Source organism: Mirounga leonina, unplaced genomic scaffold (genome assembly GCF_011800145.1).
Source record: "Mirounga leonina isolate KUSES-001 unplaced genomic scaffold, KU_Mleo_1.0 Mir_165, whole genome shotgun sequence".
NCBI classification, from domain to species: domain Eukaryota; kingdom Metazoa; phylum Chordata; class Mammalia; order Carnivora; family Phocidae; genus Mirounga; species Mirounga leonina.
The window spans coordinates 66,719,719-66,735,450 of NW_023270415.1; the positions used below are offsets into that span (position 1 = coordinate 66,719,719).

Here is a 15,732-nt window from a genome sequence, read left to right on the forward strand (position 1 = left end):
GCCATATTCTTATACCCCCAAAGGCATCTCGGAAGGTGACTACTTTTAATCACTAAGTGTCAGTGGATCCTGAAGAGAAGTATGCATTTTAGAAAGATTTCCATAAAAAATAACTTTTAATAAGTAAATCCGTATTTTGAAAAATAACATGGAATGCCTAATTCTTCAATGTCTAGCACAAGAAGCATGCATGCCAAAACACAAAACCAAAATAAGTTAGGTAAAGTGAATGCCAGATAAAGGAGAGGTTTTCTGTAACTAGGATTTCCTTAGGAACCAGTTACAAAACTTCATAGATTTTAAATAAAATGCAAAATGTATGAACATAAAGTGAGCCGAGAGATTATTTATTATTACTTGCATTCCTAGGGCCTTACAACAACGGTCTACGTGATAAATATTTAATAAATGACCCTTAACAGTTTAAGTTTTAAAAATGCAAATAAAAAGCAACTCACATCTAAGCACATTACAACATAAAAAATCTTACATCAGAAATATGTGAGGCTAAACTGTATACCCAGTGAACTTAATTCTCATTAACTGAAATCTTAAAATAATTGTTAAGTACAGTGAGAGAGAGGGTTTAATCACATCTGATACACCAGTGGGTACTTAGAATTCTTGCATTTTAATCATGTCCCATTGCAATCAGTCTGTTTTCCTGTTATTTCTACAGTCACAATCCATTGTATTGTACCTGAGGCCGTTTTTAGAAAGATTTCTTCAAAATAATTCATATTGGGGGGGAGGGGGTAAAAGTAATATGAGGATACCATTTGTTTGTGCCAAATGCAGTGCCTCTTTACTGTCCTGCAGATTTCCACCTGTAATCATAAACTGAAATAGAAAGAAATAAGCCTACTTGAATAGAGCATCAGCAACAGTTTCCCAAACATGCCTTCCTGCTGCTTTTTTTCCAGAATGCTTTTCTCTCTTTGACTGTCACACACTTACCCTTCCTTTAAAATTTGGCTGAAAGGTCATCACCTATTTAGAGTGGTCCCTGACTACCCCTCTCCATACAAGCATACATACAACACAGAATTTGTCACGCCTTCCCATTAAAATGTATTCACATGTCTGTTTTTCCTGTTAGATCAAGAGCTCCTTAAGCACAGAGATCACATTATGAAAGACCAAATAACTAAAGACTTCTAAAAATAAATAAATAAATAAAAAATAAAGACTTCTAAATTTAGAGTTCTTTTAATCTGAGGCGCCTGGGTGGCTCAGTCGTTAAGCGTCTGCCTTCGGCTCAGGTCGTGATCCCCGGGTCCTGGGATCCAGCCCCACATCGGGCTCCCTGCTCCGTAGGAAGCCTGCTTCTCCTCTCCAACTCTCCCTGCTTGTGTTCCCTCTCTCGCTGTGTCTCTGTCAAATAAATAAATAAAAAATCTTAAAAAAAAAAAAGAATTCTTTTAATCTAAATTGGAGATTCAGTAGTGTTTATTAATTCAACAGTTCTCCAAGTGCGGTCCCAGAACCCCTGGAGGAATGTGAGGTCAAAACTATTTTCATAATAATTCTAAGATGCTCTTTGCCTTTTTTTCACTCTCACCCGGCCCCAAGTGTGCAATGAGATATTCCAGAGGCTACATGATGTGTAATATCACAACAGACTGACTGCAAAAACAGATATCCAAGTTCAGCAGTCTTCTATTAAGAGCCAGACATTCAAGAGATGTTTAAAATAAATAAGTAAATAAAACAGTTCCACTCACATCACATTTTTTTTGTTTGGAAAATACTTATTTTTCATAAAAATATGCTACCTATGTTATATAATGGTTTACTGTTAATAGATATTTTACATTCTTCTTAGTTCTAATGTCCAATATTAGCAAATAAAACCCACATAAAGAAAAGCTCTTTGGGGTCTTCAGGAATATTGAAGAACGTGAATGGGTTTTGAGACCAATAGTTTGACCATCACTGGATTAAGGCATTTTGAATTCTTCTTAAGGAAATGCATGGCTCCTGGCAGAAAGCACATTTCTAAAGAGGCGCCCTCAGGGTCCACCGGCGGTCAGAACAACCGTATTAAAGGGACCAGCTACTGAGGCAGTGCTGAAGTGTGTGCCCTTCTAAAGAAGGGACTTACTAAGCACACTGATGTAGATTTTTTTAAGCATCTCACTCCAAGCGCCTCACTGAGCCAAAAATCAAGAATTCCTTCTAGGCACGCGCCTAAAGAGAAAACACACAAAACACAGGAGGAAGTGCAAATGATGAACAGATGTTTTCATATAGCAACCTAAACTTCTAATATAATAGGCACTGAGAACCTAATTCAGGGAACGCACAGCCATTATTAAATCCTCAACTGCTTGTAAAACACAGGGTATAATATCTTAACAAAAATATTCGGAGAACTTGACTGTTTACTAACACTACCTAATTCTTTAATACAAGACCAGGTGCCCAGATCTAGTATTTCTATTCTGTAAAATAGTTTCTATTCAAGTCTCTCTTTTATCTATTATAACTTTCCCAAATAGATGAAAAAGCAAGGACAAGACCAGAGAACGTAATTTCCTCTCGCAGGTCACAATGATATCAGGATCATGGTGCCTTCCACCAGAAACCTGATAGAATAAAGGGTGTTTACGCAGGTACAATACCAAGTGCTTTCCACTCCAGCTTTATTTAACTCTCACAACAACTCCCTTAATTAGGCATTATTATCATTCTCGAATTACAGATGTGAAAACTGAAGCCTAGAGAGAGAAGCGCCCATGTTACGAAGCTTTGAAGAATGAAGCTGGGGCTGGAACCCAGCGGTGTGAGGCCATAACTGTGCTTTTCATCACTACAACTTAACTGCAAGACACTAAGTTAGATTCCAACTAGGAACCACGACTGAGTAAATTCCATTTCTGTCATTCTTACATCGGTGTGTGTACGTTTCCAAATGTTAGATTAAACTACTCACAGCTGACACATGAAAATTTAGGAGCTTGGTATTTCAGAGTCTGCAGAAAAGCATTTTATAAAGTGATTTACCAAGCAGAGAATGACTGCATAATGAGAAGTGAATGCTGTAACTTTTATCCTTTATTACTTGTGAGCAGTGACTCTACAGTGTAGAGCTGGGACTGCGGATCTCAGGAGCCAGCAGGGTCCTCTCTTACAACGGAAGTAATTCAACCAGAAGCCGCAGCTACCAAGTCTCTGGACACCACACTGGGGAACTTAACTTTATGTGTGCATATGTGGGTTACCTTGATATTTTTTAAAAATACTAATTAAAAAGAAGTATCTATTCAAAGAATTTGACACAGAGCTACTGTTCATTTGCTTAGAACTCTCTAAAAAGCAGAATTTTCCTGATAATCAAATTAGTACTATAAAAATTAAAGTGTTTTCTCAGTTATTTGAAAAGGTATATCCATACACAGATACAAGTCTTTCTGATGACCAATGAATTCTAACAAAAGACCACTGAATTCTAACAAATGCTAAGTTATGTTACAAAATTTATTTTTAAGAGTTGCATCTTGAGAAGCCTGGTAATTCAGATAGGTTGTAAAAATTTTTTTTCAAAGAGACTTTGCCATTTACCACATTTCTGCTCACATAAAGAACTATCCAAGCATGAGGTCTGTTTCACTTAAGTTTGGTATTTTACTTCATTTACTTGCTAATATTACTTGTTGACAATACATATCCCAAAATGCCAAGTGTGGCATTGGCTCTTTCTCTTCTATTCTACAGTATCTTAACCAAAATTTAATTTTTAAGAAAACTTAACAAAAATTTACCTTTTTAACACCAATCCGGACAGCTCTCTCTATTACATCTTGTAAGTCATCTGTAAAAAGCAAACCCCACATTAAGAAAACTTGTTATAAAAAATTTCACTTATCCCTTCTTGAAAGAAAAATACATAAACAATTATATTTACCAAATCAATAGTTTGATGAGTACTTATAATAATCAGCAATCACCCGAGGGAAAAAAAAAAAAGAAATCCATATGAGGCAAACTAGATGACTAGTTATCCATTTAATTATATTTTATTCTGTTGACCAAAAGGGAGAAAAGTGACAAAAATCGGGGGGTTCCAACAAAACGTGAATTTGCTCACTACAATTTAAATTACTTGCCTTAAGTTTGAAACTTGTTGGTACTGTATTTTTTTAAATAAAAATGAAACAATCATTAAAATTGTTATTTTTACTAGGGCTTTTCAAAATATATCTGTAATGCCTCCCAAAACATGATAAAACATCTCTTTGTAAATTGCAGTTAATGCTGTATTTCTATAATTCCCATTCCCACAGAGGAAGGATAATTTTTATTTTCTCTGACAGTTCTTTGCTCTTCCCCCAAAGTTTCTTGTTAAGTAACAACCTTTTCTGGGGAGATCAATAGAAAGCTAAGCTTTAAGAGGCCTGAGGTAAATGGAACAGCAAAATCAAACAATTCTATCATAAAAACCCACTTATTAATTTCATATTTAATTATCACAGGAAATTTAGTTAGAATTCAATTATTTCTAGAGTAGCAATAAAATTTTAGACAAAAACTATCAATTTAGTGAACTTCTAACAACTAGTTTCACTAAATATTATAAACCAGAGTGCTACTGATATTGATGATAATAAAGCTTATTTCACACACACACACGTAAGAGTCACAAAGCATGAAATCTAGGAAGTGCTACAACGGCAAGACAATCAGAATATAATTTATTCAATCATCTGCAGTACCTAACATCTTATAAAACAAAGACATTATCAAAACTTCTAAATGCAGTAGAAAAGGTAAGTTTTGAGGTAAGGCTTATGAAAGCTAACATTTAACTTTCTTCTTTCAAGTGGCATGTCACATTCCCAGTATTTAGAGAAGCTTTCACTTAGTATCACCTAGAAGCACAAGTGAAATTGGCTCTAACTTAATTGTTGAAAGAAATGTGTAATTCCTCTTCACCCAGACCACAAACCCAAATTTTCCTGTTTGCATTTACATAACAAATACAGTAATTTTCTAAGGCAATATTCATAAACCAGTTTATTGGAGAAATTCTCCTTTCAAAAACGTGTTGTCACCATCACTTCCTGCTTCCTCACCTCAGATGACAAAATACACGAATGATCTTGATATGATAAATAGAAGCCATTTTGCTTTTGGCTAAGCTTTCCATCAATCTTTGAGAAACTACTGTGTATTCCCACCTACACCGCAGGGATCTGGGCTCTAGCAGGACTTGGAAGAAAGGGGGGGAAGGCAAGACAGGGAAGCTGGAGAGCAGCGCGCCCACTCCTTAACCACATTACCACTTTGTCACCCAGGTGAAAACATTTCCAAAAGACTAGGTATTACAGTGATGTTCAACTGAATGTGATTTTGATGTTCAACTGCATGTGATTTTTAAATTATGTGCCCTCATGTTCAATTGCTTAAAAGACTAATTAAACATCAACCATTGTTTGGCTTTTATGCATTTCTATATTCGAAATTATAAACTTCCTCAGAGAAGGAGGCCTTGGTAACACTGTTATTACAGGTGCTTTATAAATGCTCATGGTTGTGATTTACCCATGTAGCGTATGTATATTTCACTTGGTTTACAGTTTTAAACTATATGCATCCAAGATGCATAATAAATCCTTTTAATATTTCAATTGTAAAGTGGGTTATGCTTCTCATGATCTCGAGGCAGAAAACTTGTCTTCATAGAGAAACTTTTTTTTTTTTTTTAAGATTTTATTTATTTGACAGAGATACAGCGAGAGAGGGAACACAAGCAGGGGGAGTGGGGGAGGGAGAAGCAGGCTTCCCGCGGAGCAGGGAGCCCGGCACGGGACTCGATCTCATGACGCTGGTATCATGATTTGAGCCAAAGGCAGACGCTTAACGACTGAGCCACCCAGGTGCCCCTAGAGAAACTATCTTAATAAAAGAAACATTTACCTTGATGCTTCTGAACTCCCCTATAAATTCCTCTGAACATAGGATCTGTCAAGTTGATACCAATATCTGTGGAAAGCAAAAATAATTATTAAGAGCTTCTATTTTAAACTTCTATGTTAAATAGAAGTTCCTGTTATGAAATTTTTCATTCACTCAAACAAAATCTACAACTGACCACTTGTCAGTTACTGTGCTATAGACACCTGGGACACAAAGAGGAGTAAGAATTCTAGCTCGCAAGAAACTCACTGCAGAATTGGAAAGGCAGATCCATCAACAGTTAAGAAATAATTCTAAAGTAGACACTGACACTGTGGGACACAGATGAGGAACACCCAACCTAGTCTGGTAGATGGCCCAGAAGTTTCCAGAAAGAATGGATCCCTGAACTGAATCTTAAAGGGTAAGTTAGAGTTACCCAGAGGACGAGGGGAAAATTGCAGAGAGCGGAAGCGGGAGCGGTGCGTCTGGGGTGTGGAAGAGCAGTGACTGTGGCGAGGTACAGGCTGTTCAGCTGGAGAGAAATGTAGGGAAGTGAGTGGCCAGAAAAGTCCAGACTCAGCTATGTTACAGACATTGGTCTGTCTTTAAAACACCAGATGCAATCAGAAGCACAGATGGCTTTTAAGCAGAGGCGTTAAGGTTTGTCTTCTGGACATCTCATTCTGGCGTCTTTGCAGAAGGTAGGATTTGAAGGGGGCAAATGGAGTCCGCAGATCTCATTTGGAAACAGACAAGAGCTCATATTTACAATGAGGAGAACCTGAACTGGGTTAATGTAAGGAGAGATGCAGAGAGTAGAATAAATTATTTCTTTATTCACCAAATACTATGAAGACCAAGCCTGTGTCCTTACTATGTAAGGAGTTAGGGGATACAGAAGGGAGTAAGACCCAACACTTGGTCTCTGCCCTCCAGGAATTCATGGTCTCTATGGGAACTACAAATATACTTGGTGATATAATATGTTAGACTAAGCAACACAAGGCAAGAATGTTTTTCTTTATTGCTATATTCCTAAAACCTAACATAATGGTTGCCCCATAGTAGGAGCTCTATACATGCTAAGTCTATAATTACTATGTGCTTGGGAGCACAAAGGGGGCATTAACAGTTCTGGCAAACATGACGAGAAAAGCCTCCCAGCAGAGCTGGATCTTGAACAAAGCTAAAGCTTACAAGATGACAAAAGGAAAGGGCATTCTACAACATGGACGCGTGCAGGCACCGACAGTATCTGGAAGACGAGAAGAAAGAAATTCATTGTGCCTACACAGCAGTGGTCCTCAGTGGAGCGCAATTCTGCAGCCCCTCTCTCCTAACCTCCCCCCTTGGACAGCATTTAGCAATGTCCATGTTCATTTCTAGTTGGCGCAACTGAGGGGAGTTACTGGCATCCAGGCTTGAGGCCATGGATGCTGCTAAATATCTTATAATGAACAGGATAACTTCCCGCAAGAAGGGATTATCTGACCGCCAACATCAAGGGCCATTCTTGATAAATCCTGCTGCAGAGTACAAGGGGAATAACAGGATGTGAAGTCAGACTGTACTGGCCATGGGCAATTAATAATACCTTCCTTATGGGGCACCTGGGAGGCTCAGCCAGTTGGGCGTCTGCCATCGGCTCCAGGCGAGATCCCGGGGTCCTGGGATCGAGCCCCGCACTGGGCTCCCTGCTCAGCGGGGCGTCTGTTTCTCCCGCTCCCTCCGCCTCTCCCCCCACTTGTGCTCTTGCTCGCTCTCAAAATCTTTTTAAAAAATAATAATACCTTCCTTATTTAAAATACACACCCTTTAGCATTTAGCACCAGGAGAATCTCCAAGTTCATGATGGTTGGGGGCACTTGCCTTCCCTACAAACCCTTACGTTATTTCTGCTTACTTTCAGCTTCCTCTTGGTAATGTTCTCACCCTGATTTCTGGCCCTGAGTAAGCTGTGCTGCTTCCACATGAAGACAGACTTGAGGTGATGGATGGGAGTTTGGACGATCTAAGGGATGCTGGAGAGAGTAGTCCAGACATTTGGAAAAACAAAAGAAGGGCACAATGCAGAAAACTTGAAAGATATTTCAGCAACAGTATATATGTCAATAGAGGGCAGGAGATGAATTCATACCGGTACCCTTTAAAGGATTATTAACACACAAACACTAACCACAGTAAATACAATATAGGGGTTCAATGGAATGGCCCAGATCACAAGAATTCAGCATCAATTTTTTTTTTTTTTTAATTAAGGAAAGGAAACTAGATAGGGCAGAGGACAGACTGAGAAAGGGAGCCCAGGGAAGACAGGAGAGGCTTTTCTGCCTCGAAGAATCCTTCACAGAGCTCCATCTACAATCACCCACCATGGACGATGGTTAGGAGCACAGACTTGGTCTGTATTTCTTCTACTCATTTCCCCTTTGTGCAGCAAAGAGATTAGTATTTTTCCAAAGCAATCTTTTTACTAGAAAACAAAGTGAAAAACAAAGGAAACAAAAGCAAGCAAATTTACCAAGTAAACTTTATGATACTTATTTTAAAAGCAACAGAGGGGTGCCTGGGTGGCTCAGTCAGTTAAGCATCCAACTTTTTAAAGATTTTATTTATATATTTAAGAGAGAGAGAGCGCAAGTGAGCGTGCATGAGCAGAAGGAGGGGCAGAGGGAGAGGGAGAAGCAGACTGCCGCTGAGCAGGGAACCTGACTTGGGCCTCAATCTTAGGACCCTGAGATCATGACCTGAGCTGAAGGCAGACGCTTAACTGACTGAGCCACCCAGGTACCCCAGGTGTCCAACTCTTGATTTTGGCTCAGGTCATGGTCTCGGGCCTGAGATCAGCCCCTCATCAGGCTCTACACTCATTACAGAGTCCGCTTGTCCCTGTCCCTCTCCCTCCCCACTGCCCAGCCCTGGCTTGCACTCACTCTCTAAAACAAATAAAATCTTTAAAAAATAATTTTAAAAAGGCAAATTGAAGATTAACTTGGGGGCTCAGTTTCTGAAGCCTTCCCATGTCCTTGTCTCAACTTGCCTCACTGGACTGGATGCTAAATCGTTCTTCAGCACTTTATGCTGAGGCAGATATGGTTGAAGCCAATTCAAGGTGATACACTACCTCTTAGAACCCACTTCTAGTTGTGGGTCAGTCTTTCAGGCCCTAAGTCGCAGTGTAGTTCAAAAATCTGTATTCAGCTTTGGACCCAGGTGAGCCTTGGGCTTTAGGATATCCTACCCTGGCTCAGCCACCAATTTCTTCCCTCTGCTGCAAGAAATCTCTCCTGACTTACAGCCCTTGGCGCTTTTCTTTCTGACATATGGTTTGCTTGAAGTGTATTCCTTAGCCAGTTATTAGAGCTGTTTTCTACCTTGAATAGAATGCTTAGTCAGGTTTGGTGAAGGGGGTCAGAACATACCACCCCAAAATATGCCACTTTGGCATCCCAGTTATTTTGAGCCGAATGCACTGGAGAAAGAGCAGATGTAGGCAAGGCTCTCTGGTCTCCCTGCTTTGTAATGAAAAGGAGGTCATAAAATTTCCCATGAGAGAGATCCCTTCTCTATATCAAGAACAGAAGAATATTGTTATCACTGTAATACTGTTATCACCAGTCTGGGAGTCAAAGTCAAAATGAATCTGTACAAACAGACCCAAATAACCCTCATCATCTCCCATTAGTTTCCCCATACATATCCTCGTCATGGTCCCACAACTCAGACAGTTTAAGCCCTTTTATCACATTGCCCCTTATGCTTTTTGGCCTAATGGCTTCTTTGGGGCTTCATTTTCCTTCTGAAGACTCCCAGATACACAAAAAAATGTCTATGCTTTTCTCCTGTTAATGTCTTATGTCAGTTTAATTCTTCAACCAGCCACAGAACCTAACAGGGTAGGAGGAAGCTTTTCCTCCTCTACAGGGCAAATACATTCTTTTCCTTGACGCAGTCACTTAGGTTCTCTAAGAACTTCTCGTCCCTTATACTGGCTGACCTCTGGGCCTCCCACTCCCCATCTACCTACCCACCGGCAAACCCCTGCAGGGTGGTTAAGATAATTAAGAGGTCAGTATGGAGGGGGTCAAAGAAAAGTTCAACTCGATCACCAGAAAGTGTAAATTTGTGAGCAAGTACCAAGAAATCCAATGAAATGGAGGAACTGCAGTTATGGAAAAAGAATGGGCTCAGAAGTCAGATTTTGAATTCGACAAATAAACAATGATGTTGGGCAAATCAGTGGGCCTTCTGGGCCTCAGTTTCCCCACTAATAGGGCATAACATTTCTCCTTCCAGGGATGAAATGTGGCTCAAACTGGAAAATGAATGTGAAAGCATTTTGCAAATTAAAAGCCTTATAAAATGTACTTACTATTATTGCTGAGCACAGTATACATTCTGTAACATGCCAGTAACACATGGAATTTTAGTCAACATTAGCTACCCTGCCATACCACCTCCGGTGGTTAACACTCTCAATTCATTATTCAATAGCCAAAGTGAGCCCATCTTTTTATACCTAATTCATGATGCAACTACGAAAATAAAGCCACTCAAAATCCTACTTATTTAAATTGTTCAGAATGCCCTAATTTAGTATGAGATACTATCTTTTCAATTAAAAAGTTGCTATCACAGGGGCACCTGGGTGGCTCAGTCAGTTAAGCATCTGACTCTTGGTTTTGGCTCAGGTCATGATCTCAGGGTGGTGAGATCGAGCCCCATGTCGGGTTCTGTGCTCAGTGCAAAGTCGGCTTAAGATTCTCTCTTTCCCTCTCTCTCCCCCTCTGCCCCTCTGCCAGCTCAAGAGGGCTAGCTCAAATAAAATTTTTTTATATATTTTTTAATTTTATTTTATTATGTTGTGTTAATCACCATACATTACATCATTAGTTTTTGATGTAGTGTTCAAATAAAATCTTAAAAAAAAAAAGTTCCTATCACAAGGATGTGTTGTCAACAAACTCAAAAAAAGTGAACAAATAGTATATGAGAACCAATTTCTAGCTTGAAATAGCTTGAAAAACTAAGACAGATGGGGTGAGAGCATGATAGGAAGAAAGACAATGTAGAAAATGACTACCGCTGATGAGGGAAATTGAGGGAGTCATACATTTAATGGCACGTCGTCATCTTGTAAGGATCAGTGATGTTTCTTTTCCATTAATCTTTTTTAACTGGCTGGCTTTAAAAGCAGTAACTGCTTTACTGTTAAAAACTACTTCTGGTATTAATGAGATTTCTCAAAACAAGAGTGGAAAACTGCTTGCAACCAAAACAAAACCACATCTCCAAACTGATGCCTCACTGGGCTCAGTGAAACACGTCCTATCACTGTCACCTATGATCTAGGGATACAAATGGACAGTAAACAGGGTGTTTAAAATTGCTTCGGATTTGCTTAGCCTTCAGATAGAACTTCAACTTTACAGGAAATACAGGAAATTAGAGGACAAGCGAAACACCAGCACACAGCAATCAGACAAATTCAAAAGACAGACTTCCGTGGGGCCACCAGCCAAGTGCTTCTCCGAGACAGTGCCACGAGGAAAGAAATGTGCTAGCTCAAAGGGTTGGCAAGCTGTTGCTGGCAGACCAACCCCTATCTTTCTTTGCCCCTGAGCTAAAAATGGTTTTACATTTTTAAATAGCTGGGGGAGTGGGGGGAGGAATCAAAAGAATAATAGGATTTTGTGAAACCTAAAAATTATAAGAAACTCAAGTTTCGGTGTCCAAAAAGTTTTACTGGAACACAGCCACACCCATCTGTTTATACAGTGTCCATGCCTGCTTTTGAGTGACAAGATCAGAGTATTTGCGACAGTGATCATATGGTCCACAAAATAAAAAATATATACTATATGGCCCTTAAGGGAAAAGTTGGCCAACCTCTGTGCTAGATACAAAACTTAAAGGCATCCAAATATCTGGATTGGATACTGTTTTGGACACGACCACCTTACAAAAGAGGCTCCAGAGAGACCCCTTGCCCGTTCCATCACATGAGGACACAATGAGAAGGCAGCAGCTAGAAACCAGGAAGGGGGTCCTCACCAGAACGCAAACATGCTAGCGCCCTGACTGTGGACTTCCCAGCCTCCAGAACTGCGAGAAATACATTTCTTATTTATAAGTCACTCAATCTGCAATATTCTCTTATAACAGCCCAAATGGACTAAGGCAATCTATAACATCAGCTTCTCTCTCAAGGTGTACTTACCAAGTAGGTGGATTTTATCTCCCAGTCTATCAAACCTGTGCACTTCTTTCCGTCTCCCCCCTACCATAACACTCCAGTCAGCCAACTCCAGCCCGAACGCCACTTTGACTCCCCTTCTGTTCTGTTCTCCACCCGACCCATGGTTTCTTTTTTTTTTTTTTTAAAGATTTTATTTATTTATTTGACAGAGACAGCGAGAGAAGGAACACAAGCAGGGGGAGTGGGAGAGGGAGAAGCAGGCTTCCTGCTGAGCCGGGAGCCCGATGTGGGACTCGATCCCAGGACCCTGGGATCATGACCTGAGCCGAAGGCAGTCGCTTAACCAACTGAGCCACCCAGGCGCCCCTGGTTTCTTTCATTCATAAATCAGATCATGACACTCTTAACTGGACTTCTCTCTATGAGGATGAAAATCAAGGTCCTAACATGGTAGGACCTTGGCTCTGCTAATCTCTTTAGCTCATTCTATACCATCCTCCCACCCTCTCAGCCCCTTCCCCATTTCTCTCTGTTCCAGACCCACTGGTCATTTTTTCAGTTCCTCAAAAGTACCACGTACCCTCTTGCCACAGGATGTTTGCACAGGCTGTTCTGTTTGGAACCTTCTGCCTTTCTTGGCCTACTGAACTCAATTTTTCAGAGCTCAGTCCAAGTGTAACTTCCTCAAGGAAACTTTTCTGACCTGCCGGACTGTTTTGTTCCTCACCAAATACCCAGAGAACCATGCTCCCTTTCTTCAGTGCCCTCATGTCTGTAACTGTGGTAAAGCCCTTAGTGCATTCATGAGGCTGTCTCCACCATGAGACTGTGACCTAGTTTCTGACCCCACCACCGCTTCCTAGCATTTAGCACACTGGATGGCACACAGTAGAGACTCGGTAAATACTTTCACAGTAGATACTTTAAAAGGAATGAATAACTAGGTTGCTTAAGGGAATCAAAGACAAATAGGAAATACGATCCAATCCCTAGAGAAATGGAATTTATACAAAAAAGGTGGCCAAAAACCCCAACTGGCTTGCTTCTAGGGCCACAGGGCAGGATCAGAATCCTGTTGAAAAGACAACTACAGATTAATCCTAGGTACCTAAAAGCTGGATGGCCCGAAGGGATAGTTATGCTACTAATTACTGTCAGCTGCTCTCTCCTTGGCCCATGGAGGGGGGCGGGGACTGCTAGACTAGTAATCATCTAAAGTCGTGCTTCTCAAACTAGGGGTGTTCCGGGGCGCCTGGTGGCTCAGTCAGTTAAGCTTCCAACTCTTGGTTTGGGCTCAGGTCATGATCTCAGGGTCCTGGGATCGAGCCCCACTTGGGGCTCTGCACTCAGCAGGGAGTCTGCTTGAGGATTCTCTCTCCCTCTCCCTTTGCCCCTCCCCCCACTTGAGCATGCATGCTCTCGGGCTCTAAAATAAATCAATCACCAAAAAAACAAACAAAATTAAGGGTGTTCCACAGAGTATGTAACACTTCGAGATTTCATGGAGTTTCAATTTTACTTCAGAAGATTTAGGGGGTAAAATATCTTAATTTAAAAAGGGCACTATATTATTTCAAAGATAAACCCAAAACATCCAAAGAAATGTAAATGCATCAAGAGTTAGTTACACATCACTGTTGCCACCCCTACCACCCCTGGAATATGCTCCTTTCTACGCATAGATCCATTAAACAACTAGGGAAGGATATACTTAAAAAGTTTAAACTGGCTATCTCAGGAGAGTAGGAAAAAAAAATGTATTCAAAATAAACGCACCCTCTTCAGGAAGTCTTTCCGAACTTATCTTACCGAAAGGTTCAAATTCCTTTATCAATTTTCTTACCACCATGGTACTAAAACTACGTATATTGTTTTACCCATTCATTCATACTTCCATTGACCATCACTGTACTAAGTCCCTGGGAAACAAACACTACGGAGTATTTGCCTTAAGAGTGTGGTCTAGTGGGAAAGAGAGACACATAAATATTTAATTATAAAATAATGTGTCAAAGGGTAGAGTTATGAAGTCTGCTCTTGCAAGTAAAACTCAACTAAGCAAGAAGGTAGTCAGTGGGATATTAGAGGCAAAAGTGACATTATGGTCCGGAACTGCCACTCTAAAACCTTGTCCAAGGCAAGAAACAGCATGTCCAAGTGTTTGTCAAAGATAAAAGGGATGAGGCTGGAACAGAGGGCAGGACCAGAACACGCATCGGTTTTGTATGCTGTGTCAAGGTACTTCAACTATCCTGAGGACAGTAACTGAAGGAATTGAAGCAGAAGAAAACTGTAGTTGATTTTTACACAGACCACACTGAAGGCTGTATGTATGATGCGTTTAAGGAGACATGACTGGAGGCAGGGATTTAGTTTTATATCACAAATAATAAGTTGTCTTTTCCTTGTGGAATGTTTCATGGCCCTTAGCCCATCTCCCCCACTAACTACATCACAGATTGGAGTAGAGAGGCAGACAGACACCACACCTGGAAAATGTCTACGACTACTGAGGACTACACCCCAGCCCCACCCCTGGCTCTCCCACAGCATTTTTAAACTTCTTTTGTGGCACTGAAAACACTCTCCCCTGCCCTTGCTTTGACTGTACATCTCTCTCTAGTCTGAAAAATAACTGCACCACTCGAATCTTTCATAGTTCCAAAAAGTTAGCACAAAGTCTTTGGAAAAAATATCGCTTAAAATAACTCAGATCTAAGACTACATTTCCAATTGCCCAGTAAATGTTTCCAGCTGGATGTCCTATAAGACTCTCAAACTTAACCTAATCCACATGGATCTCACTACATCTCCTACCCATTGCCAAACTAATCATGCTTCCATTTCATATTTAGGTATTTATCCCAACTCTGAGTCATCTCTGACTGTTCACTCTCCCTTACTCCCATGAACACCTGCCAAATGCTGCATATGTACATCTCTTCTATTTCTCTCTCCTTTTTCCACCGCCCTAGTTCAAGCTCGGAAATGTTTCCCCATCTCTCCCCCTCCCCCATAGAACCTACAGTAACTAACAGGATTGCCTTATTAAAGCAGAGATGTGGTCATTGCCCTTTCCCACCTTCAAGGAGCTGGAAACGCCACAAAGACAAGATCACACCCAGCTTTACTAACTGTTGTAACGCACAGCCCCAGGTTCCTGGTACATAACTGGCATTCCATGATTCATTTGAAGAAAGGTTGAAAGCCTTCAGCGAAGCTCCACTCTACACACCGTAAAAGTAAACTCAGCCAGACCTCTGAGTCCCAAGTTATCCTCCCAATCCTAACTCTCCAGCTTTTCCCATGTGCCTGGTAGTAAATACTCTTACCCCTTTGGTTCCTGTCGCATCTTCCCCCGTCTTGTTCTACTGATGGTGAACAGATTACTGTTCTTGCCAAGTAATTGAACTTGTTTTTCTCCCCACTATTTGTGTCCTCCAGTTTCTGCACCAGATGGTGATGCCAGCAGATCAGGGACCGGGTCTCTGCGCCCTGTGTTCCCTAGCCGGTGCCTGGCCCCCCAAGAGCGCTAACTGTGCTATGAACGCACGAATTAGTGAGTGAACGGGTCCGACACCGAAAGGGGAAGGGGCGGGAGGTGCACATGGGATGGAGGGGAATACAGTGAG

General features: G+C 40.8%; 2 protein-coding genes across 8 annotated transcripts in view; one reads left to right on the forward strand and one right to left on the reverse strand.

The window, feature by feature from the left end:
* RNF139 (ring finger protein 139) overlaps window positions 1-15,653 on the forward strand; it is a 56,661-nt gene extending 41,008 nt beyond the window's left edge. The window contains exon 3 of one of the 3 annotated variants that reach the window (XM_035011898.1): window positions 15,545-15,653. In XM_035011898.1, the coding sequence (XP_034867789.1) occupies window positions 15,545-15,563 (19 nt within the window). In that variant the 3' untranslated portion in view covers window positions 15,564-15,653. Of the gene's footprint in view, window positions 1-2,704; window positions 3,275-15,544 lie in introns of those variants that run through there. The other 2 variants (XM_035011901.1, XM_035011899.1) reach the window with 2 other exon arrangements.
* TATDN1 (TatD DNase domain containing 1) overlaps window positions 1-15,732 on the reverse strand; it is a 43,005-nt gene that overhangs the window by 26,918 nt on the left and 355 nt on the right. For 2 of the 5 annotated variants that reach the window (XM_035011903.1, XM_035011902.1), the window contains exons 2-4: window positions 5,920-5,985; window positions 3,765-3,814; window positions 777-840 (exon numbers count right to left, since the gene is read on the reverse strand). In XM_035011903.1, coding sequence (XP_034867794.1) covers window positions 777-840; window positions 3,765-3,814; window positions 5,920-5,985 — 180 coding nt within the window. Of the gene's footprint in view, window positions 1-776; window positions 841-3,764; window positions 4,222-5,919; window positions 6,011-15,732 lie in introns of those variants that run through there. The other 3 variants (XM_035011908.1, XM_035011904.1, XM_035011909.1) reach the window with 3 other exon arrangements.